The sequence below is a fragment of the Planococcus citri genome, chromosome 3 (genome assembly GCF_950023065.1).
Source record: "Planococcus citri chromosome 3, ihPlaCitr1.1, whole genome shotgun sequence".
Lineage (NCBI taxonomy): Eukaryota > Metazoa > Arthropoda > Insecta > Hemiptera > Pseudococcidae > Planococcus > Planococcus citri.
In genome coordinates, this window is record NC_088679.1 from 80,884,439 (window position 1) to 80,906,151 (window position 21,713).

At 39.0% G+C, this 21,713-nt stretch overlaps 1 protein-coding gene and 1 long non-coding RNA gene across 6 annotated transcripts in view; one reads left to right on the forward strand and one right to left on the reverse strand.

The window, feature by feature from the left end:
* The window catches only part of LOC135839729 (uncharacterized), a 134,217-nt gene extending 129,364 nt beyond the window's left edge, over positions 1 to 4,853 (reverse strand). The window contains exon 1 of the long non-coding RNA XR_010557638.1: positions 4,834 to 4,853. This is a non-coding gene — a long non-coding RNA (uncharacterized LOC135839729). The remainder of the gene's footprint in view (positions 1 to 4,833) is intronic.
* LOC135839725 (uncharacterized) overlaps positions 1 to 21,713 on the forward strand; it is an 86,933-nt gene that overhangs the window by 55,728 nt on the left and 9,492 nt on the right. For 3 of the 5 annotated variants that reach the window (XR_010557636.1, XR_010557637.1, XM_065355889.1), the window contains exons 18-26: positions 2,023 to 2,163; positions 2,237 to 2,458; positions 2,548 to 2,745; positions 2,843 to 3,085; positions 8,156 to 8,383; positions 13,999 to 14,280; positions 19,007 to 19,320; positions 19,415 to 19,747; positions 19,819 to 21,290. Coding sequence is in view for 3 of the 5 variants with exons in the window: in XM_065355889.1 (XP_065211961.1) it covers positions 2,023 to 2,163; positions 2,237 to 2,458; positions 2,548 to 2,745; positions 2,843 to 3,085; positions 8,156 to 8,383; positions 13,999 to 14,280; positions 19,007 to 19,320; positions 19,415 to 19,747; positions 19,819 to 21,290 (3,433 nt within the window). In the remaining 2 variants the exon portion in view is untranslated. The remainder of the gene's footprint in view (positions 1 to 2,022; positions 2,164 to 2,236; positions 2,459 to 2,547; positions 2,746 to 2,842; positions 3,086 to 8,155; positions 8,384 to 13,998; positions 14,281 to 19,006; positions 19,321 to 19,414; positions 19,748 to 19,818; positions 21,291 to 21,713) is intronic. The other 2 variants (XM_065355890.1, XM_065355891.1) reach the window with 2 other exon arrangements.

A 21,713-nucleotide genomic window follows, 5' to 3' on the forward strand; every position in this document is an offset into this window, starting at 1 on the left:
TTCAAATGTGGTGGCTAAAACGGTATTGGTTTTTCAGTTTTCATCAATTTCTACCTCAAAATTTCGGTTTTCGGGATCGGTTTTTCCAATTTTTGTGAATTTTATTTCGGTTTTCGGTTTTGGTATTGGTATTTTTTCACCCAAAAATCAAGCTAATTACAGAACACTTTGGCTTAAAATTCAGAAATTGAGAGAGTAGTAGTATAAAAGTTGAAATGAGAATGAAATGAGAAGAACATCAACAAAGAAAAGTGATCATTGAAAGGAATAAACTCATTTTGTTTGATGTTGGAATTGTTTCATTTGCAGAAATATGCAAAAATGAGTACCAAAATACAGATTTTAAAATAATTTCGGTATTGGTTTTCAGTATTTTGTACTGATTTTGAAATTATATTGGTATTTTCTAAATCGGTTTTTCATTTGTCAACTTATTGGTATCGGTTTTTGGTTTTTTCAATTTTTTTCAAAAATTGGGCGGTTTTGCCATTTTTGGTTTTTCGGTATCAGTATCGTTCCGCAACCCTGCATATATTGAATAGGATTGTGGCAAGAACACTCCCCTGTGGCAGTCCATTTTTTTGCCTTCTCCATCTACTGGACTTTCCCATGTGGGTTACATAGAACATCCTGTTACTGAGCATAGATTTAATGATGGTGGTGAAATTGTGATCTGGGTGACTTCATATACTTACTTTCTTGCGCAGTAGGTGGTGATTCATAGTGTCATATGGAGCAGTTATGTCAACAAATACTGCACCTGTGATTTTTTTCTTCTCAAACCCATCTTCAATGTGTTGTATGAGGTTGGTGGCCTGACTTGTACAGCTTTTCCCCTGGTGAAAACCAGCTTGTTGAGGGATAAGTCTGTCATCAATTGTGTCCTGTACTCTATTGAGAAGTAGTCGCTCGAATAGCTCATATGCAATGGCACAGGAGTGAAATGGGTCCGTAGCTTTTCCTATCATCAGGATCTTTCCCAGGTTTAAACATTGCTACCACCGTTGACTTCTGCCAGAGCTTCAGCTTCCTTGCAGTCTTTGCCACATTATTGAAAAGGTCAGTCAGCCACTTGACACCCATTGGCCCAATTCTCTTGATCTGCTCACTGTGTATACCATCTAAGCCAGCTGCCTTGCCATTTTTGAGTGACTTGATCACACCTATGACTTCTTGGATGGTGAAGGGGGTGCTCAGATGATTCTTTTCTTTGCCTTCAATTCTCTTCCACCCACTCTTCTGGATTTTGATCGGAGGTTTGCCATTTTCAACCAGCTAGCTGGCTATTTCATTTGGTGTAACCTTGGGGATGGATGGGCAACTTGTTTTCTCTCCATTGAGGCACTTGATGAGTTTCCAGGCCTTGGAGCTGTACTTGGTCAGGTCCAGCCCCTCCATGAGTTCAATCCATTTCTTGCTCCTACCATCAGCCAGCAGTGCCATCAGCTCCTCTCCCTTTTCTATGGTTGATTCAGCAAAAGGATCCCTACTGAAGCAACTTTGGTACTCCTCCAGTAGTTCCTTTGTCTGGCCATTTAGCTCTGGGACATATTTTACCCTACAGCCTCTTAGAATAGTCCTTCTTGAACATGAATACTCAAAAACTCACATTTTTGGGAAATCATTAAACAAAGTTTTTGTTTATTTTTGATAAAAAAAAAAAAAATGTTGACCTATGTAAAATTTCATGATGAATCCGAAAACGTTGTGTAAATTCGGCTGTTCACCACAAGGTCCCTTTTCTAAATCACGGATATCAGGCGATGATGAACGAATTTCGTCAAAATTTCCCATCCAACCTATGCGCAAGACAACACTGCACCCGAAAATCGAAAAAATCGAAGCGATCCGATGTTTCCTCTCTACTGAAAAAATCGAAATATCACCACAAGGGACCTTATCGCAAAACCCCTCTCAAAAAAATTCATTCTGTAAACTAATTTCAAGACGCTTTGAAGGCCGAGCCTGAGCAGACGTGTTCGAGATTAATTTTAAAATTGCGGACCATACTTTTTTTTGCAGATGCAAATTTCAAAATGAAAATATCGCAATTTCCGCAAGACTACGTTTTAGAATCGTGCCAACCGAATCCTTGCAATAATAATGGAAAATGCATTTCTATCGAGTCGCAGAAACGCTGCGAATGCGCCGCTCATTTTACAGGTTCGTTTGCCTCTGACACCGAGTAATTTTTTATCTAGCTGGCATTTGGCATTTGATTTGATTTTGATTTCAGGCTTGTTCTGTGCTCTGACAATTTGCGACGTGAACCCGTGCGTATTCGGCGTGTGCGAGTTGACGGGCAACGACTTCAAGTGCGTTTGTCAACAAGGCTATCAGGGTAAACTGTGCGATAAAAAGGTGAAACCGTGCTCGGTGAATCCTTGCGAAGGTCGAGGAGAATGCATCGAGAAAAATAATTTCACGTACTTTTGCCAATGCCATGCTTGGTGGGAAGGTGAGTAAACTCGCTTAGCAATTATGTATCTCCTTGAGGACTAACGTGATATGTGAGAGTGGGCATTGCGATTGTGTGTTTTTTTTTAGGAGAAAGATGCGAAAAGAAAATCGCCAACATTCCGTACAAGCCGCTGACTGACAGAATGCTAGAAGAGCCTTTTTGGCTGGGTTTGTTAACCGTATTCGTGGTGATGAGCGTAATCGGTTTGGTTTGGTGCGCCAGGCGTCATTTTCCCGAGAAGCTGGAGAAGCTGTTGGCCGAAGAAGCGGAACGCAATCGACATTGTACGTTCGTTGGTCACTTTTTCACTAACGGTACCATACCTTTACCTAAGTACTCGTATTAATTGCTGATTTGGCATGTGGCATTTTGGCATTTCAGACGTGTCATCGGGTCGTTCGAGTACAATGCGCGGCGCGGCCGATCTAATGTGCCAAAACGGAATCGCAACGGCGGTGAACGCGTCCCAAAGCAACACGGCCAACTCGTCGCCGAATCCGAGAACCTTACTCGGCCGACTCGGTATTCGAAAACCTTCATTATTCAGTTTGACCAGCCCATTACAACCCACCCATACCGCGAGAACTTTTAGTTTGGACGATTTATTTAAACCTTCCTCGTCAAGTAAGACGAATCCGACCGCTGGGTCGCAAGTCTTGTTCTCTTCTTCCATATGCACGTCCGGATATACTTTATCTTTTTATCTGTACCTACTATATAATACGCGTTTGAGTTTTGTTGCACCTTTCCTTATACACCGCCGTGCCTGCCTTTCGCATTTTTTTCTTCTCAAGCATGCTCCCGCCATTTGCCGTTTTTACATTTATATATTTTCTTTTTTATTATTTTCACCTATACCTAATACCTATATATACTCGTACTTACTTTTAAATATCCACTTTGTATTTCGAACGAGTTGGACCTAGGACACCGCAATGGTGCGGTGAGGCACGTGTTTTTTCCAAAATCAACTTCCTTCTGCCGAGTTATTGTGATTTATTGTGATTGCGATTCCGTATTCGTTAGCAAGGCCCCAGGCTACACTTTGCACGGATAAGCATTGTCGTCTTATACGTATTGTATTGTCTGGAAAAGATTTCATTTTTAGTTCAACAATGTTACTCACAGACTCACAGTCAGTTTTCACGATTACCGCATTAAAAATTTAAATCGATATAATAAGTCAGGGGATGAGAGTGAACAATATTTTGATGAAAAATATATACTTACTACCTAGCTCATCTACGAAAATTCAGCGATGTAATACTCACGAACGCGTTCGATCTTTAAAATCAAAACATAGGTAGACTTTTTGACAATTTTGTTAATAAAATCGGCTAAAATTCACGTCATATTTTTCAAAGTCTCGTTAACCACGAATATTGAATAGAAAATGAAGATTTTCAAGGGATTTGTGTTCCAAAAGAATCACTGTGTTCAAAATTAACGAAAAAATTGATGGAAACTGTTTGAATAGGGGCCACTAATACGACTCCCATTCTTAAGAGTAGAACTTACAAAGGGAACTTCTTGAGGTGTCACACTCCGATTTGAACGGGACCACGATTTTTGGAAAGAGCATAGCCTAAAACCCCCCAGAACCAAATTTTCAGCTGCCCAAGTTCATTTTTCGATTTTTGGCGAATTTTTGAAAATTCAAAATAATTTACTGTTTTTAGCGATTTATGCTTTTTTTTTTTAAAGTACGTACTTGATCAATAAAAATGGTCAAAATGAGTCCCAAAACTAATATTAATTACCTAAATCCAAATTTCACCATTTCCAGCCATTCTGGAGTCTCTAGCGCGATTTTTGAATTTCTCCAGAATTTTGAATTTGCTCCAGAAAGCGTGAATATGAAGTTGGGCAGCTAAAAATCGAGTTGTATATCACACTCGACCTGTTTAACGAGTTTATCCACATTCGAGCCGATTTTGACAGTGACACCTCAAAAGTGGCTTTTTGACCAGCTTTTTTCAAAATTAAAAAATCCAAAAAATCAAAAGTTTCCCGTTTGTGTGGAAATTTTTGAAATTCACGCGAATCGCTGTATATTGTCCAAAACTAACTCCCCAAATCCAAATTTCAAAATGTCCAGCAATTCTGGAGGCTCCAGCCCGAATTTTCAATTTCTACATAATTTTGAATTTGCTCCAGACGGCGTGAATATGCAGTTGGGCAGCTAAAAATCGAGTTATACATCACACTCGACCCGTATAACGAATTCATCCACATTCGAGCCGGTTTTGAGAGTGACACCTCAACAATGATTTTTTGACCCGCTTTTTTCAAAATTAAAAAATCAAAAGATAACCGTTTGTGAAGAAATTTTTGAAATTTGCGTGAATCGCTGTATTTTGTCCGTAACTAACCCCCCCCCCCCCCCCCCCCCACATCAAAATTTCACAATTTCCAGCCACTCTGGAGCCTCCAGCGCGATTTTATTCAATTTCACCAGAATTTCGAATTTGCTCCAGAAGGCGTGAATATGAAATTAGGCAGCTAAAAATCGAGTTGTATATTACACTCGACCTGTTTAACGAATTTATCCACATTTGAGCCGATTTTGAGAAAGACGCCTCAAGAGTGGTTTTTTGAGGTGTCATTCTCACTCCAAAACGGCTGGAAATGGTAGAATTGGGGCTCCGGGTGGTTGGTTCTTGAAGAAATACAGCGATTCGTGCAAATTTCAAAAATTTCCTCACAAACGGTTATCTTTTGAATTTTTGGATTTTTTACTTTTGAAAAAAGTTGGTCAAAAAACCATTCTTGAGATGTCACTCCCAAAATCGGTTCAAAGGTATATAAACTCGTTAAACAGGTCGAGTATAACACGCAACTCGATTTTTAGCTGCCCAACTACATAATCACGCCTTCTGGAGCAAATTCAAAATTCTGGAGAAATTGACAATCGCGCTGGAGGCTCCAGAATGGATGGAAATAGTGAAATTTTGAGTTGGGAGGGGGGGGGTTAGTTTTGGACAATATAGGTACAGCGATTCGCGCAAATTTCAAAAATTTCCTTACAATCGGTTATCTTTTGATTTTTTGGATTTTTTAATTTTGAAAAAAGCAGGTCAAAAAGCCACTTTTGAGGTTTCACTCTCAAAATCGGCTCAAATGTGGATAAACTCGTTACACAGGCCGAGCATAACACACAACTCGATTTTTAGCTGTCCAACTTCATATTTACGCCTTCTGGAGCAAATTCAAAATTCTGGAGAAATTGAAAAATCGCGCTGGAGACTCCAGAATGGCTGGAAATTGTGAAATTTTGAGTTGGGGGGGTTAGGTTTGGACAGTATCCAGCGATTCGTGTGAATTTCAAAAATTTGCACACAAATGGGAAACTTTTGATTTTTTGGATTTTTTAATTTTGAAAAAAGTTGGTCAAAAAACCATACTTGAGATGTCACTCTCAAAATCGACTCAAATGTGGATAAACTCGTTAAACAGGTCGAGTGTAATATACAACTCGATTTTTAGCTGTCCAACTTCATATTCACGCCTTCTGGAGCAAATTCAAAATTCTGGAGAAATTCAAAAATCGCGCTGGAGACTCCAGAATGGCTGGAAATGGTGAAATTTGGATTTAGGTAATTAATATTAGTTTTGGGACTCATTTTGACCATTTTTATTGATCAAGTACGTACTTTTTTGAAAAAAGCATAAATCGCCAAAAACAGTCAATTTTGAATTTTCAATAATTCGCCAAAAATCAAAAAATGAACTTGGCCAGCTGAAAATTTGGTTTTGGGGGTTTTAGACTATGCTCTTTCCAAAAATCGTGGTCCCGTTCAATTCGGAGTGTGACACCTCAAGAGGTTCCCGTGTTAGTTTAACTGGTCAAAAACAATGAGTTAAACTTAGTTCAGAATTTGAACGAGGTAATTTTATTCGATCTTCGCAGCACCTTCGCAAGCAAAAAAGTGAAGTGCTCTTTTCGAACTTTCGAAGCAAAATACGAGTAATAATAAGGCGAATACCTAGCGTCAGTATGAGTCACAAACTGACTCATGCCTCTCCAAGAGATAAAGGTTTCTTCTATGTATAAATAAACTACGCGAGTGCGCAACTTGGCGTGTTTGAACGAGATAACAACATACGATTTGGATATTTCTATCTTTTCGCCGATGACGCAATAAATCAGAAATTCTTCGATTATTCGTTCAAAACGAAATTTAACAATGAGTATACAATGACAAACATTTTGATATGGTTTTCAAATCAATTCATATACAGGGTGGCCAGAAATATCGGGTACCCCTAAAAAAGTTTTCTAACTAAATACTTCGGTTGGTCACAGTGAATGATAATAGGTAATGATAACACATGATTGGTTGTTGGACTGGAGAGATAACATTCCACCAATCATATGCATCTATTTCACGTTGCCAACCTATATTTTTAATGAAAAACTTTCTTAGGGGTACCCGATATTTCTGGCCACCCTGTACGACTTTGGTAGGTTATTTTTCACAAAATTCGACGCGATGAATGCGAAAACGATAAGAATTTAACCTGAATGAGCAATCACCATCACCACATTTTGCAACGTGCCCGCTTACATTATTATATAATTTTTGCATGGTCGTGCGAGGCGTGATTTTATCGTTTGCTTTTGTTTTCGTTTTCGTTCGTACCTTTTCATCTCTTTGCCTGCACTCATCAAGGCACTGTCCGAGTGGGGAGTTTATAGCATGCCTGGTTGCTCATCATTGCGAATGCGAGTATGGCATTTTTTTACTTTCTCATGTTCACAAATACGATAAGGTACATTCTGTTCATCCTTTTGTAAGTGAACTGAACATAGGTATTCGCGGGTACCTACTTATGTTACGAATGTACTTATCTGGCAGCTGGTTTCGTTTTCAGTAGCTTTTTCTTCTACCACTTTTTCTTTTATATAGTTTCCTCTTCTTCTACTTATCTCTATAGGTAGGCTATAAATTTACGAAAACACCGCAGCTCATTTATTCATGTACTAAGACAGATTTAAGTTTACTTATAACGACAGTCACCGTTCGTGTAGGTAGCTGTTTAAGATTGGAAGGGTTTTCTGAAAATAAATTACAGGTCGTGTCAAAAATTATCGAACAAGACTTCAGTATATAAGTCTATCGAACCGTTCACAGTTTCTTCCTTGGAACGGAGTAAAAATAATGTGAAAATTTTCGAAACATTAAAATTTGTTGAAGTGGTTTTACCGAAGTTATCTTTTAACGTTGAATCATTACGTCTTTTACTCTTTCAAAATAACGCTCATACATTGATACTATAGTAGGTAGGTAGGTAGGTAGGTCTAGGTACGTATATTTTTCCAAAATTGAAAATTTCAGTGACGATTTTTAACAACTCTTGTTCCTATTGAAAAAACTCCTCTATTCTGGAAAAGATGGTGAAACAGAAATAGGTGTCTAGTCTACTTTCATCAAGTTTTCGTGTTGAAAATAATAGATATGTGGTTAATCGAAGTGCTACCCGTTCGGATTTGCATCTGACTGAATCGATACCTAACTTTATAGGTATACCTATCTTAAATCATGATGAGCGTAGGTAGGTATAGGTACCTACCTATAACCAGAGTTATCTATCAACTTACCAAAATATCTACCCACTTATTTATCTATGTATCTATCTATTCATTCATTCAACTACCTACTGGCATTTAATTCAAAGTGTGTAAATTTTCAGGATCACAAATGTCGTACAAGCATCGAAATAGCGCCGGATATCGTAAAAAGTCGATGGATAAATCGTTATTGAAAAAACAAAGTTCTTCGACGGATGATAGTAGATCGCAACATAGTACGAAAATAGAAATTATCGAATTGAACGAAGAGAATTTTCCAAAAAAAGACGAAAAAGAAAACAAAAACGAGGAAACGTCGTTTATTTTTGCGAAACTGGAGAAAAAAACAGGTATATACCTATCAAGTGTACCTACTTATGTTTTGAAGCATGCGTTCAATACAATCTTTAATTCTCAATTACTATACTTATACCTATATCTTCATTTTATTATTACTTACTTACTTATCTATTTCATTATTTTTTGATATCACATTATTTTTCATCATATTTTTCATATTTTTCATTTTCTTCTTCTTCTTTTTCTTTATTTCTTCTTCCACCTTATTACCTAATTTGCCGTACGATGTGAGATTGAAAATTTGAAATTCTTGAAATTCTAATCTTTTTCATAGAAATGCGTGTAGAACATACTATGAGCTGGAATAAGTTTCCAATCATGTAAGTAGGCTAAATCATTTACCTACATCAGTTGTACTTGAAATGAAACGAAATTGAGGAATGCATTTCATTTATCTACGACTGAGGATAATTTCTTTAAAAAATGTTTCCAAATTTTCGGTGCCGTTACTGCTGATGCTGAATATCTTTAAATTGGAAAAGCTACAATAAGGTAATTATAGTGTAGTCTGTAGCAGTTTCGAATAATTAAAATTTTAAAAAACCTTCGGCGCATTACTTAGATGATTTTATAGTTTTCAAAGAAACTGATATTCCCTCATAGTTACAGGCTTCAGTTAAATTTAGTAGGTACCAATGAATAGAGATCGATCGTTTCATCATTTCCTCTATGATCAATTAAAGGCGCCGCACAATCACGAATAATCCATTTTTTGTATCACGCATACAAGATTGTTATTATTTGTAGTTGACATCTCAATACATAATACATATCGTACATAATCGATGAGAAATATTTAAATACGATTTATGATAGGTATAATAGGTGCATAAAGTAGGTGCTATGAGTTGGGTAATGCTGCGTGTACCTACATATATTGTATTGCTACGTATTACGTGTGACTGTATAGCTATAGTGTGGGTATTAACGATAGTCTAAGTAATGAGTATCAATTGGTCAGTATAAGTACTTGCTGATCTGGCTGTAGGGTGCCCAATAATATCGAGCATAGCTGGCGAAAATTTTCGTAGTTTGGCGACATTGATAGTCGATGTATTTTGATCTGTCTTAGCACTGCCAACCCTTAAAAATTCTCACCAGCTATGCTCGATATTATTTAAAGAGTTAGTATCCACTTACTTATTTTGAAAAAAATATTTAAAAAACATCGATCAGATCGTAAAAAGTATCCAAAGTGAGAGTAATTCTAATTACTGTAAAGTGTGCCAATTTTTGGTGCGCTATAATAGTGAAAATAAGCTTACATTTCGGTATCGGCATGAAGGTTTGTATGTATGTACCTATTCCTTGAGGCTTGAACGATCCCTCACCTTTCGATATTGTAATGTAGGTATAAGTAATATTGCCCCCTATAGGTACAATGGTACATATTTCAATTTATAATTTTTTTCTTCAGATTTTGCGCATTTGTAAATTTTTTAATCATTTCGAGACGATGAGGCGATCACTAATCGATTATTTAGAAAAACGTTTCGGTATATTTTTTTTCTGCACCCGACAAAATTTCGTGTCTACGAACAAAAAAAAGAGAAAAAGGTAACAATTTCTATGCCGCTTCAGCACTATTATTTGTAGGTTTTAACTAATCACACCAAAGCTATCACCATACCATCACCGCCGCTGCTGCCTCTGACACTCTTTTTACCATCGGACCTTTCCCTAAATAAGTACCTATACCTATATTGCGCGTTTTTCTCTCCTAAGGAATCGCAGTAGGTATTTGTCGATCGCGTTGAAAAAGGCTCGATACCTGTATGGCTAGAAAGCACAATTTTGTCATACCTACTTAAATGACTCGCATTGAGAATCCGCAGCTGCAACTCCTTACACTTTACAGGAATAAGGGGCTCTAATTTCATAAGAAGCGTTTTCAACATTGGAGTTGATTTTGTTATGGAGTTGCTCAGCAATATACGAGAGTGTTATGTTTCCTTTTTTCACTCTACCTCGATCCATATCTACAAATCTATGTATATCGCTTTTCTTTTTGCTAACATAAAAATGCAAATGACTGTACATACTTGATATGAATGGGCCCTAGAGGTGACTAACCTTCATTTTTGTGGTCAAGATGTGATATACTTACATATTATATATGTATTTACCTAGGGGAGAGGGAGGATGTTTTGGACACTTTTCTTTGATTAGAAATTGCAAGCGATAGGAAACACCTAGAAAGGTGGGGTTGGTCTCATTTGAAAGAGGATCTCAATGCGCACATTTTGACTTACTAGAAAATTTTTTAAGTTGCAAACTGAACAAACCATTGGACTTTGAAAAAACACCATTTCGGGTGGATGTGTTGGACAGTACTGGGATGTTTTGGACATGCTGAGAAAAGACGTTTTTTTGAATGTTTATTTTTGGAAATCCCAAATTGCAATCCATTAGAAATCAATTGTCGGTATCTGTCCACAATTTCACACAATTTCAGTTGACTCAGATTGTTTTTAATATTAGTGAGGCTATGTTGAAGAGTCGACTTTTTTATGCCATATTTTTCAGCCAGTGCTGGCCTGCTCGAATCAACATATTTTCAGGAGGCAACTTCAAATCGTTCTTGATTAGCATTTATCATTCCAGACTCATTAAAAGTCTTTCCTGGATTTGTCGGATAAAACTGAGGCATTCTTACACCCAAACATAACAAATTAACATTTATTTATCACAGTGTCCAAAAAACATCCCCACTATGCCATTTCTACTTAAACTGGCTGCAGGAAAAAAGTAACAGCTTTTTATGAAAAAGTAATTAGTGATTATTGACAAGAAGGAATCCAAGATTTCATTTTACTTGGGCTCTTGACGAAATTTCTCATGGTTATTTTTCAGGAGCTCAAAATGTGAGACAATTTTTTTTTTCCAAAAACAGCACTTCAAAACAAAAGCTGAAATATTTTTATCACACGAGTTGGTATCAGTCAAATGTTGTCAAATATCAGTTGTGGTACGACATTGCCACATAATAGTGAAAACCCTGTCAAAAAAAAATCAAACCAACTCATCGAACCAGCAACTGTCTAAAACATCCACCTGTCCAAAACATCCTCCCTCTCCCCTACATATTTCTGAGCAATTTTATAAAATCATGTATAAAGGTGCATTAGGTAGGTACAGGTAGTTACTCTGTGTCTGTATTCTTATAGAATAAATTGTAATATACAGTTCACAAGTTATCACTATTTTCATGGTCCTCTGAGCAGGATAAAATCAGTAGAAATGTCTGAATGTGCTGAAATACTCAGCAGTCCTCCCAATGACGAGTGACGACGATGATGTTTTTCTCGATGATGACATTTTAATTGATGATGTTGGTACCAGAGCTTGAACGGGGACAGAGTAGTACCCGGGTATACTCAGTACTATATTCAGTTGAACCAAATACTGAATGTACCCGGTTACTGGTTTGACGAAGACGAACCCGGGACTGGTAGTATTCTGTCCCGGGTTGGCCTTTGACTTTGACATAACGGATACGCTACATACTCGCCTTCTTATCAGCTATGACTCATTGTGTGTGTGTTTTGACAATAACCCGGATACCGGGACTACTCGGTTGGCAAAAATCGAACCGAATGAGAGTAAGGTATTGTATTCGGTTAAAGTGAATACCCAGTAGTACTCGGTCCTGGTTTTGCCTGATCCGGGACCGGGTATATTCGGTATTCGGACCAGTTTGAGCTCTGGTTGGTACATACTAGAGCTGAAAACGGTTACGCTACACGCTTACTGGTATCTGGTTAAAATACTGGCTAAACCCGCTAGTGGTTGTATCGGGTTGATTCGGATATAGATAGTAGTGTATAGCGAGTACAACCCGAATGTTTTCACACTTGGTCTGCGCACGCACCCCAAAATTTGATAATGCGTAAGTGGGAGGAGTTACGCTTCGACACCTGTCGTTCGTATGTGTGATTGGCGTTTGACATGATTGATGACAATGATGATGTCATGCCGGTACACCAGCTACGCATTCAATGCGCTACTATGTAGTTATATCCTGAACCGGTGCGACATTTTTTCAATTCGCTACCCGCTACTACCGAGTAGCGAGAATTTAAGATACGGATACGATAGTTACCCGCTGTCAGCGAGTACCGTTTTCAGCTCTAGTACACACATTCAACTAGCTCCTTGACTTTGACTTCAACAAATGAAAATAATCAAAACGTATTAAACATCTTACTAAGTGATCTTTGAAAGCTTGGCATTGATTCAGTAATACCAATTCCGGAATTCATCAATGCGACTGAACTGCGCGACATACCAACACGGCTTAAAAATCAAATTTGATGACGTCACCAGAAATTTATTAGCACGCTCAGGAGAAGTCGATAACATTGAAAATATTAGATCCAACTTCAATGCATTATATCAAAGACTAAGAAATTCGTTAATTCAGAAAAAACATGACCATCTTCAAGACTTGAAATTACCAAAGCTCAACATACCATTGGAATTCAATGGCAATAGTAAAGATTGGTTAAATTTCCAAAATGTCTACATGAAGAACATCTATAATAATACTAAGATTCCACCTGAGAGAAAACACAGTTATTTGTCGACTCTATTAAAAGAAGAAGCTCTTGATTTGATCAAAAATTTAACTACTTACCTATCTCCGAACTAAATTATGAAAAAGCGTGGAACATCGTCTTGTTGGGTAAATATATTATGAATATGTATATCACATCTTAACCGATTTGCCTCACCAAAAACCGTTTCCATGTTAGGAGGTGGAAGAGGGCATTCAATTAGTGTTATGAAAATATTGTTGAGAATAGACTGAACCCACGTCAAATACCTACTGACTTATTGATAAAATGCGTCAAAAATTACATAAAAACCTCATATTTTGGGATATTTTTTCGATTCGACCATACTTTTTAATTTCACCACTTTAGGTGTCCGTTCAGTCGACAATTCCAATTAAAATCTTTGCAAAGTAGGTGTTGGCAGCCTAATAAACTATTAAGAACTACACCATTATACCTACTTGTCAGTCGTCACTAGCCTTGGCAAGTCTTTGCTGATGTCAGCTATTCGAGTCGTTGCAATAAATAGGTAGTGGGTTTGGGTACATTATATGTAAGTAGTACCTCTACCAATACCTACCTATTACACTTATGCGTAAATTTAATTAGTATGTATTTAGTATTTTTAGTCTTACTTAGAGCAGATGTAAAAATAGATGACGATGGTGCGTTTCGTCGATCGCCTTTCACTGTACATTCGATCGTATAGTGTAAACCTATGTATTACGTGTGAGCGAATCTAGGCACATCATTCAAATCTTATATTTTGCTGTCGGTTCATTTTTTTTTTTAAATTCACAGCGAAATGATCTATACTGAAAAATGCATATATATCTAAAAAGTGTTATCTGATCTATTGAATGTAGACGAGGGGTAACATTTATACGTAATACGTAGGTTAACCTGTACCACTGGTAGCTGTACTCCGAGTAGTATGTAATAACGTATATTTTACTGTAGTCGTAGTCGTAGCTCTAGCAAATAGCAATATATACTTACATAGATGCTGTTAGAATAGTATGGAAAATTTTTCTACAAATTTCTTTCAGATAACAAAAGCGAAATAAATAACAAGTACGAGAAAAAGGTGCATTTCGCTCGACTGATGAGTAAAGTTCAAGCGGAAATGATCGCGAGCTCCGATGCGCACGTAGATGTAGTAAGATCGTCGAAAGACGATCAGCATAAAGTAGAACAAAATTTCGACGAAAAACCGCTAACGGTTTCCACTCAAACGTTAATCTATCAACTCAAGTCACCTCATAGTACTAGCTCTAATCAAGGAAGCGATTCTTTGTCGAGTTCCGAAATGACGTTGATTACAGCTTCAGGTATACACCTCTCACTACTTATACTTTCCAACCTAAAAAAATCTTAAAATTTTACTTTAACACTAAGTAGGTACTTACTTATTTGTTGTTTGTACGTGTCGCGGCCGGTGCCTACCTAATTATGATACGAGTAAATTGTTATGGTAATCCAAATCCACTTATGATGATAAAACGTAAACGCGGCCATTCGTAACTATATCCAGCAAGGCACATCTGATCCTACGGCTATATCCGTCCATCCATATCCTTATACTCGTAGTACGATTATTTTGTATATTCGTACGAAAATGACATTGTCATTATAGGTACTTATGTATCTGTTTTCGCTGCCGAATTTCCTATTGCATACTAAACGAAACAAACGACTCGCATTTTTTGATACCTATATTTTACTATCGCTATTAACGCACGCGTCTCCATTCTCCTAGTGTAGGTTGCTAATTTATACCTGAAGGCTTTATCGACCTAGTGGACATTTTTTTCTTTTTTCTTTCAATTTTTATTACTTAGTTTTACACTTATTATTATTTAAATTTGATTGAGAATGATATTCTACGTATTAATTTTTACAAATTTATTAGTCTGAGCCTTTGCACTTCTCGCTTGACGTAGGTAATTTGTTTTTTCTTATCTTTTTTTCTTGTTTTTTTCACTTTTTAAAATTTTTAACTGTATTCGACGGTCTCGCCGTCGATTGATTGTGCGTGAAAATTAAGTAGGTAGGTGTTTTTTTTTCTGTCTTCGAAATGATTTTATATTTTCACTAGAGTTACCTACTCGTATTTTTGTTTACGAGGGTAGAGTTACTGATGTATGTTCATGTAGGTAGGTACCTTCTAGCCAGATAGGAAGGTAGAGGTACCTCTACCTACGTAACGAAGTAATATTCACGCACCCTATGGCGCATATTACAAGGGACGAGACGAAAGATTGAAATGTTATTTTTTTGTACTGTATTTAACTGCTTTACTGCTGAATACGTACACTGTACAGGCAGTCGTAATCTGAATTTTTGAAAATTATTCCACGCGTTAGGTGTACCTGTACACTGATCGAGGGTCGAGGGTCGAGGCTGCCGGAGTGCTGGCTGATGCGAATTGCGAAACAGTCTCTCGAGCAAGCCATACCGCCGTACCCCCTACACTTAGGGGAAAGAGAAAAATTTTCGTACATAGCATCATTCACGTTGGCCTTGGCGCGGCGCCGTATTGATGTATGTATTTTTGTACAATTATGTAGAAGAATATGCTATTACTTTCAAGTAGGAACAATAGGAACGTAGGTATCTGAAATGATAGAAAAAAAAGTCAGTTACACACTGGACCGATTCCTCCTAATTTAGGTACCTACTGCATATTTTACAAGTGACAAAAATGTGAATATACTTGTGCAGTAGGTTGGGGTGTATTTTATTTGTAAAAGTATGGTGGATTTTTTTGTTTTGTGTTTCCCTTCTTGCCCACCAAAGTTGTTACCTCGGGTGAGAAAATCATGTCATGAAATTTTCAGCCCCTACGATGAAAAATAAATGGTGCTGATGAACTCCTCCCCTTCCCCCCCTAATTTTTACAAAATATGACAAATCGAATTATCGGACTAAATTTGTTAAAATACCAATTTTGACCCTTACCCTCCTCCCATCTGTGAGGCAACCAACATCATTGGAGGACCAAGGAAGGTTTTTTTGTTGAAATGTGGTTACTTAAAAGTATACTTGACCTAAAATTCCTGCCAGTTGGAGTGTACTCTTTTACTTTTCAAGAGGACCGTTCATCGGGCATTCTGTCAACATGTTTTCGTCATTTCTTTCTGTAATCGTTCACTCGTTTAATGATTGGCTCTGCTCCTAGCTCCTTCAGGATGTCTTCGTTCCTTTTCCTACCTCGTGTAGTATATCCTGCTGTGGCTCGCATGAATCTCATTTCCGCTGCGGTTACTCTGCTTTTTATATCCTTTCTCATTGTCCATGTTTCACTTCCATACAGCAGCATTGGTCTTGCCAGCGTATTGTAGATTCTTATTCAAGTTTTGGTTCTTGACTTTTTTTTTGGAGGTATGGCTCGGTTTATAGCTCCGCTTACTCTCAGGAATTTACTGATCTTAAGTTGTGCGTCAGCGCCAACTTCTCCTTCATATCACAGCTCACATCCGAGATATTCAAAGCTTTTAACTTGTTCCACTGGCAGTCCATTTACAACAATTTTACTGCGTATTGGCTCTTTCCCCTCGAAGGCCATCACCTTCGTTTTTGACAACAAGATTCTCATTCCATACTTATCAGCTACTTTCTGAAGGTTGTGCATTGCTCTCTGCAAGTCATCTTCATTGTCAGCAAAGACCACCCGATTATCAGCAAACAGCAGGGTATTGACATGGGTGTCGTTGATGTCTAGCCCTTTTGGCTTGGTTTTCAGCCATTCTTTAATCATGTCATCAAAGTAGATGTTGAACAGACTACATGACATTGGGCATCCCTGTCCTACTCCTCTTCCTATCTTCTTTGCTTCCGACATGTTTCCAGATCTTACTCTTATTACATTATCCGTGTATATTTCTTCAATTAGGCGTACTATTTGTTCATTCACTTCGATTTTCCTCAGGATTTCGAACAACTTCTTCCTTTGTACTCAAGCATACGCCTTCTCCAGATCAACAAAGCACATGTGGGTCTCTAGGTTATAGTCCCGTCTCTTCTCCATCAGCAGCTTTGTTGCATATACCCCATTTATACATGATCTTCCCTTTCGAAATCCATTTTGCCATCCTAATATTATTGGCTCCGCATGGCTCTCGATTCTTCTTGCTAGCATCTTTGCAAGTATTTTGTAAGCAACATTTAGTAGGCCAATTCCACTATAGTTTCTTGGGTCATTTTGGTCTCCTTTTTTGGAGATGGGTATTACAATTGCAGTGCGGAAATCTTCTGGTATGGTCGCACCTGATAGTATTTTATTGTAGAAAGCTAGCAGTCTCTTCTTAATGGTTATTGTGGCGTTCTCAGGGCTGTTAAATTACCGTAATTTATTCGCTGGTAAAATACGGCGGTAAAATACGGTAAAGTATGGTATTTTACGGTATTTATGGTATTTTACGAATTTTGATATGAAGAGTTATTTTTAGTTTGACTTCGAAGTTCTGAACTTCTGACCTGCCTCTGAAGTAAATTTTCATCTGTTTTAGGTGCTATTAGAGATTATAGGAAATTTTCCATGGGCATTTTTTGGAAATTTATGTGGGGAAAATTTTTGGTAACTTTCAAATCATAAATTTCCATGGAAATTTGGAAATTTATGAAGGAAAGATGGGAAAAAAGTGTTCAATTTGGTGTTTTGGTAAATTATGGTAAAATACGGTAATAAACTTTTGGTAAAATACCGTAAAATACGGTAAAATACCGCCGTAATTTACCAACATAAATTACCTTACAGCCCTGGGCGTTCTTGAATAAGTCTGTTGGTAATTTATCACTGCCTGGGGCTTTTCCATTTTTGGAGCTTTTCAAGGCTCCATCTGGCTCTTCCCAAGAGAATGGCATGGCTCATACTTGTTCTCCTCATGGTTTTGCCACTTCAATTTCATTATAAGAAAAACATTTTTTTTTATTGTTCCTAAATGTGGGAGGCTCCATTTAATCAACATTATTTGAATGTCCAATGAAGGTTTTTATTGAAAATGGAATACTTACTTACTTAGAAATAAGATATTTTCAACAAATTCTCCCTGATTTTGATTTTTTCAACTTGGAGTCTCCTTCCTTTGGGGGGGGGGGGGGTATGTTCTGTAGAACAGGGGAAAGTTTTGTCTGGAGAATGGAGATTATTTAGAAAAATTCTGACGTAGGTAGAAACAAAGAATTAAGAATTTTATGAATTGATTTTCTTTTCATTTTAAAAATTTTTTCAATTCGGGTCAAGGGAGGGGGACTACTGGCACCACTTCTTCAGCAGATGGGAGTTAGGAAAATAAAAAGTGGGAAATTATTTTCTCACTTGAGGTAATGACTGGTGCGGGGAGGGGTGGAAAAATTCCAACTTTGCAAAATAATGTACATATACGCCTTAACAGTAGGCAGGTACCTAGTATGTATCTACAGGGTGCCCAGAAATATCGTGAATCTCTAAAAAAAATTTCTGCCAAATGTTTCGGTTGATCACAGTTAATGATAATATTGATAATGATGATAGCACATGATTGGTTGTTAGACTGAGGTGATAAGGTGTTAACACTGATAACATTCCACCAATCATGTGCATCTATTTCGCATTTCCAACCTAGGTATATTTTTAATAAAAAAAATTCTGAGGGGTTCACGATATTACTGGGCACCCTGTATAAGTGTATACTGATTTGACGTAAATAATGCGAATAATATAAGTAAGTTGTAAGAAACTTAAAATACGGCGTGGCGTGGCGTTTGTTTTTCATGAAATTTGATCGTAGCAATAGGCTATAAAATATAGAACTCCTACTTAATTGTACAAATTCACTCGCAATGAACTTGTACTGGCATCTAGACCTACCAAAAATGATAGCTGGTAGGTGCTAGGTACGGCATGCTTTTGTTATACGTTTCGTTAGTCGTTAGCGTATAATCTCGAAACGTATGATTTTAATTATAGGTACCTACTTATGGTACTGATGTGTGGAATAAAATTGTGATCGATTGCTAAAATACGAATACTTATATAGCTGCTTATACTGAAGCGTATGTTGTTTTGTAAAATAGGCGAGAAACTGAATTCGAGAAGACCTAGTTTGCTGACTCTGGGTACGACGAGTGGTAAATGCCAAAAAGCGGCCAGCGCCGACTCCATACTTGCCATGTTCCGGAAATTCTCGTTCAGTACGGCGCCTTCGTCGGAATGTAATTCGAATTTCGTGTCAGCTTCGACTTCGCCGACTATCTCGAGTCCTCCGGAAGAAGTCGCCGGATCAGACGATTCGTCCCTATCGTCGTATCCCATCGGGTCGATATCGTCGGTCGGATTAATAGCGGAATCGCCGCCTTGTACTAAGAAACCGCATTCGGCTACCATTCAGGTAAGCTGCCAAAATTCTCTGATATCTACTTAATACGCAGGTATCTCGTACCTAGCTTATCGAAAGTACATATTATTTGTACTCGTATTTTCAGGTGTCGGTACTGGATCCTCTGAGTAGCCAGAAAAGCTGCGCTAACATCCCATCGAGCAATTTGCTGCATCCTCCGACCATACTGTTAGAAGTGCCCAACAAGTGTTTGTCTCCGATTCACGAAGTGCCTACGCCTTCTCCGTCTCCTTCGATGACTCCGATAATGCCGCGTCATCATATGCCATCGATGCACACCACGTCCAGTTCGCAAGACAGTTTGGATGTGAAAAGCAACGCGACGAGAAGCGGCGAAATTACGCCGTTTTCGCCGGCAGCGTCGCCGACCACTCGCGCTAACCCGACCTTCAAGTTGACCTGTCACACTCCGACCGATGTAAGCATATTTTATTTCTATTTCGGGGGCGCTAGAAAGAATCGATGAGTCTAATCACGTTTTGTTTTCAGACGCCACCTCAGATACTTTGGAGCACCGAAGGCCAACTACAGAGCGAAGATACAAACAGAAAAGGGCTGATAATACCGACTTTCACGATTCAAGGACCGTCGCCGATGGACGAGTCACCGGCCATCGTTTTATGTCCGAGTTCGCCGACCATCGAATATGGTACATCGATCGCGAATCGTGGTATGCATCTGCACAGACCGCCCACAATTACGGTAACGTGTAGCGGCGAAACAGACTCCGATACGGATTGCGCCGCCGGCGGCGGAAAATGCGACGGTGCCGGTGGCAGCGGCGGCTGCAACAGCGGTACCGCTCCCAAGACAATGGCGTATCTGAGTCCGTTTTCGGTGTGTTCGCGAGCCGATCGAACAGTTTCCGAGTCGAATTTGAGCTCGTCCGGGTACAGCTCGATGGCGAGCCCGAGTCCGTCCAGATGCGGTTCTAACAATCCGCTGTGCCCTTCCGAGGGCGAAGATCAGTCGATCGGATCTCACCATTCTTCTCGTAGACCGTCTCCGTTGCTGAGGACGCCGTCCAGCACCGACAAGAGCGACAGTAACGCCGCCGACGATGGTGGTGGCAGCGGAGGTGGCTGCCGCGACGGTGGCCAGCACCGCGATCCTCCGTCCGATTCGGAAACCTTATCGGATGACCATCCGCTGGAGTCGAACGACGACGAGGGCTTCAGCACCGATCAGCTCGACGACAAAATCAAACGAGGCGACGTGAAAAGCGCCAAAGAATTAGAGCTGTTCATCGGAAGCGGAACCGAAACGATGGGCCGTTGCGACAGCGTCCAAGCCGAGCTCGACAATTGCTCGACTCGCGGTCCTTTGAAAAATCACGCTAATTCCGAACAGAATTTGGATAAGTTGAAGAAATTACCGTTCGCTTCGACCTACACAAAACGATGGAATTCGGAGACTACGAATAAGGTCGCCGATAAAAGTAGCAAATCGTGGCTGCAGTTGCCGTCTATCGTGGTGGATACGGATGCCGATGTGGATGCCGATGCAGAAGTCGATGTCGATTCGAGTATTAGGACTGGTGTTGGCGGAATTAGCCCGACTCGTGCCCGCAGTCCGCTTAGTTCGCGCAGCGAAAGCCCTCTCAGCGACCGGAACGTCTACGTTAACCGATTCTCGCCAATGTTCTGCAGCAGGTTAACCGATTCGGATGGCATCTACGACTGCACCAGCTCGGACTGTCTGAAACCCACCCATCGTAAACATTTCGGTCGAAGAAGAGAGAAACATCGCAATAAAAGTACCACTTCCAAAACTACGAGTACAGGTACGAGTAAAAACAACGCCTTCATGTTACTCGATGTACCTGGAAAAGTAGCCGCTGACAAATGGAGAAAACCCAGCCCCAAACGACGTTTAAGATCCCATGTCGTCAAAGCTTCTTCTTTGTCATCGTCGTCATCTTCTTCGCCATCTTCCTCCGACAGCGCTATGTCTCACCAAAGGTAGGTACTTACTAGAATGATCGATTAGTCTACATACAGTGGGACCTGAGCAGAATTTAGGAGGAAAAAAATCCCTTTGTGGGTAGTAATTTTGAAATATGTCTGACGTCTGACCATAAGTATTTTTTAGCGCTGAATCTGAATCTGATATCAATTTTGGACTACGGTGATTAGGGGGTGGGAGAGGGGTAAAATCTTGAAAATAGGCTTAAAAACCAATATGGGTATCCTCATATATGTTTTTTGAAGCGCTGAATGCGAATTCGATAATAGTTTCCATCTATGGTCATCCGGGGGTGGGGGAGAGGGGGAGGGAGGGAGTAAAATCATAAAATGGGTTTAAAAACTAATATGGGTATCCTCATCACATACGATTTTTGAGGTGCAGAATCCGAATCCAATATTAGTTTTTGTGTATGGTCA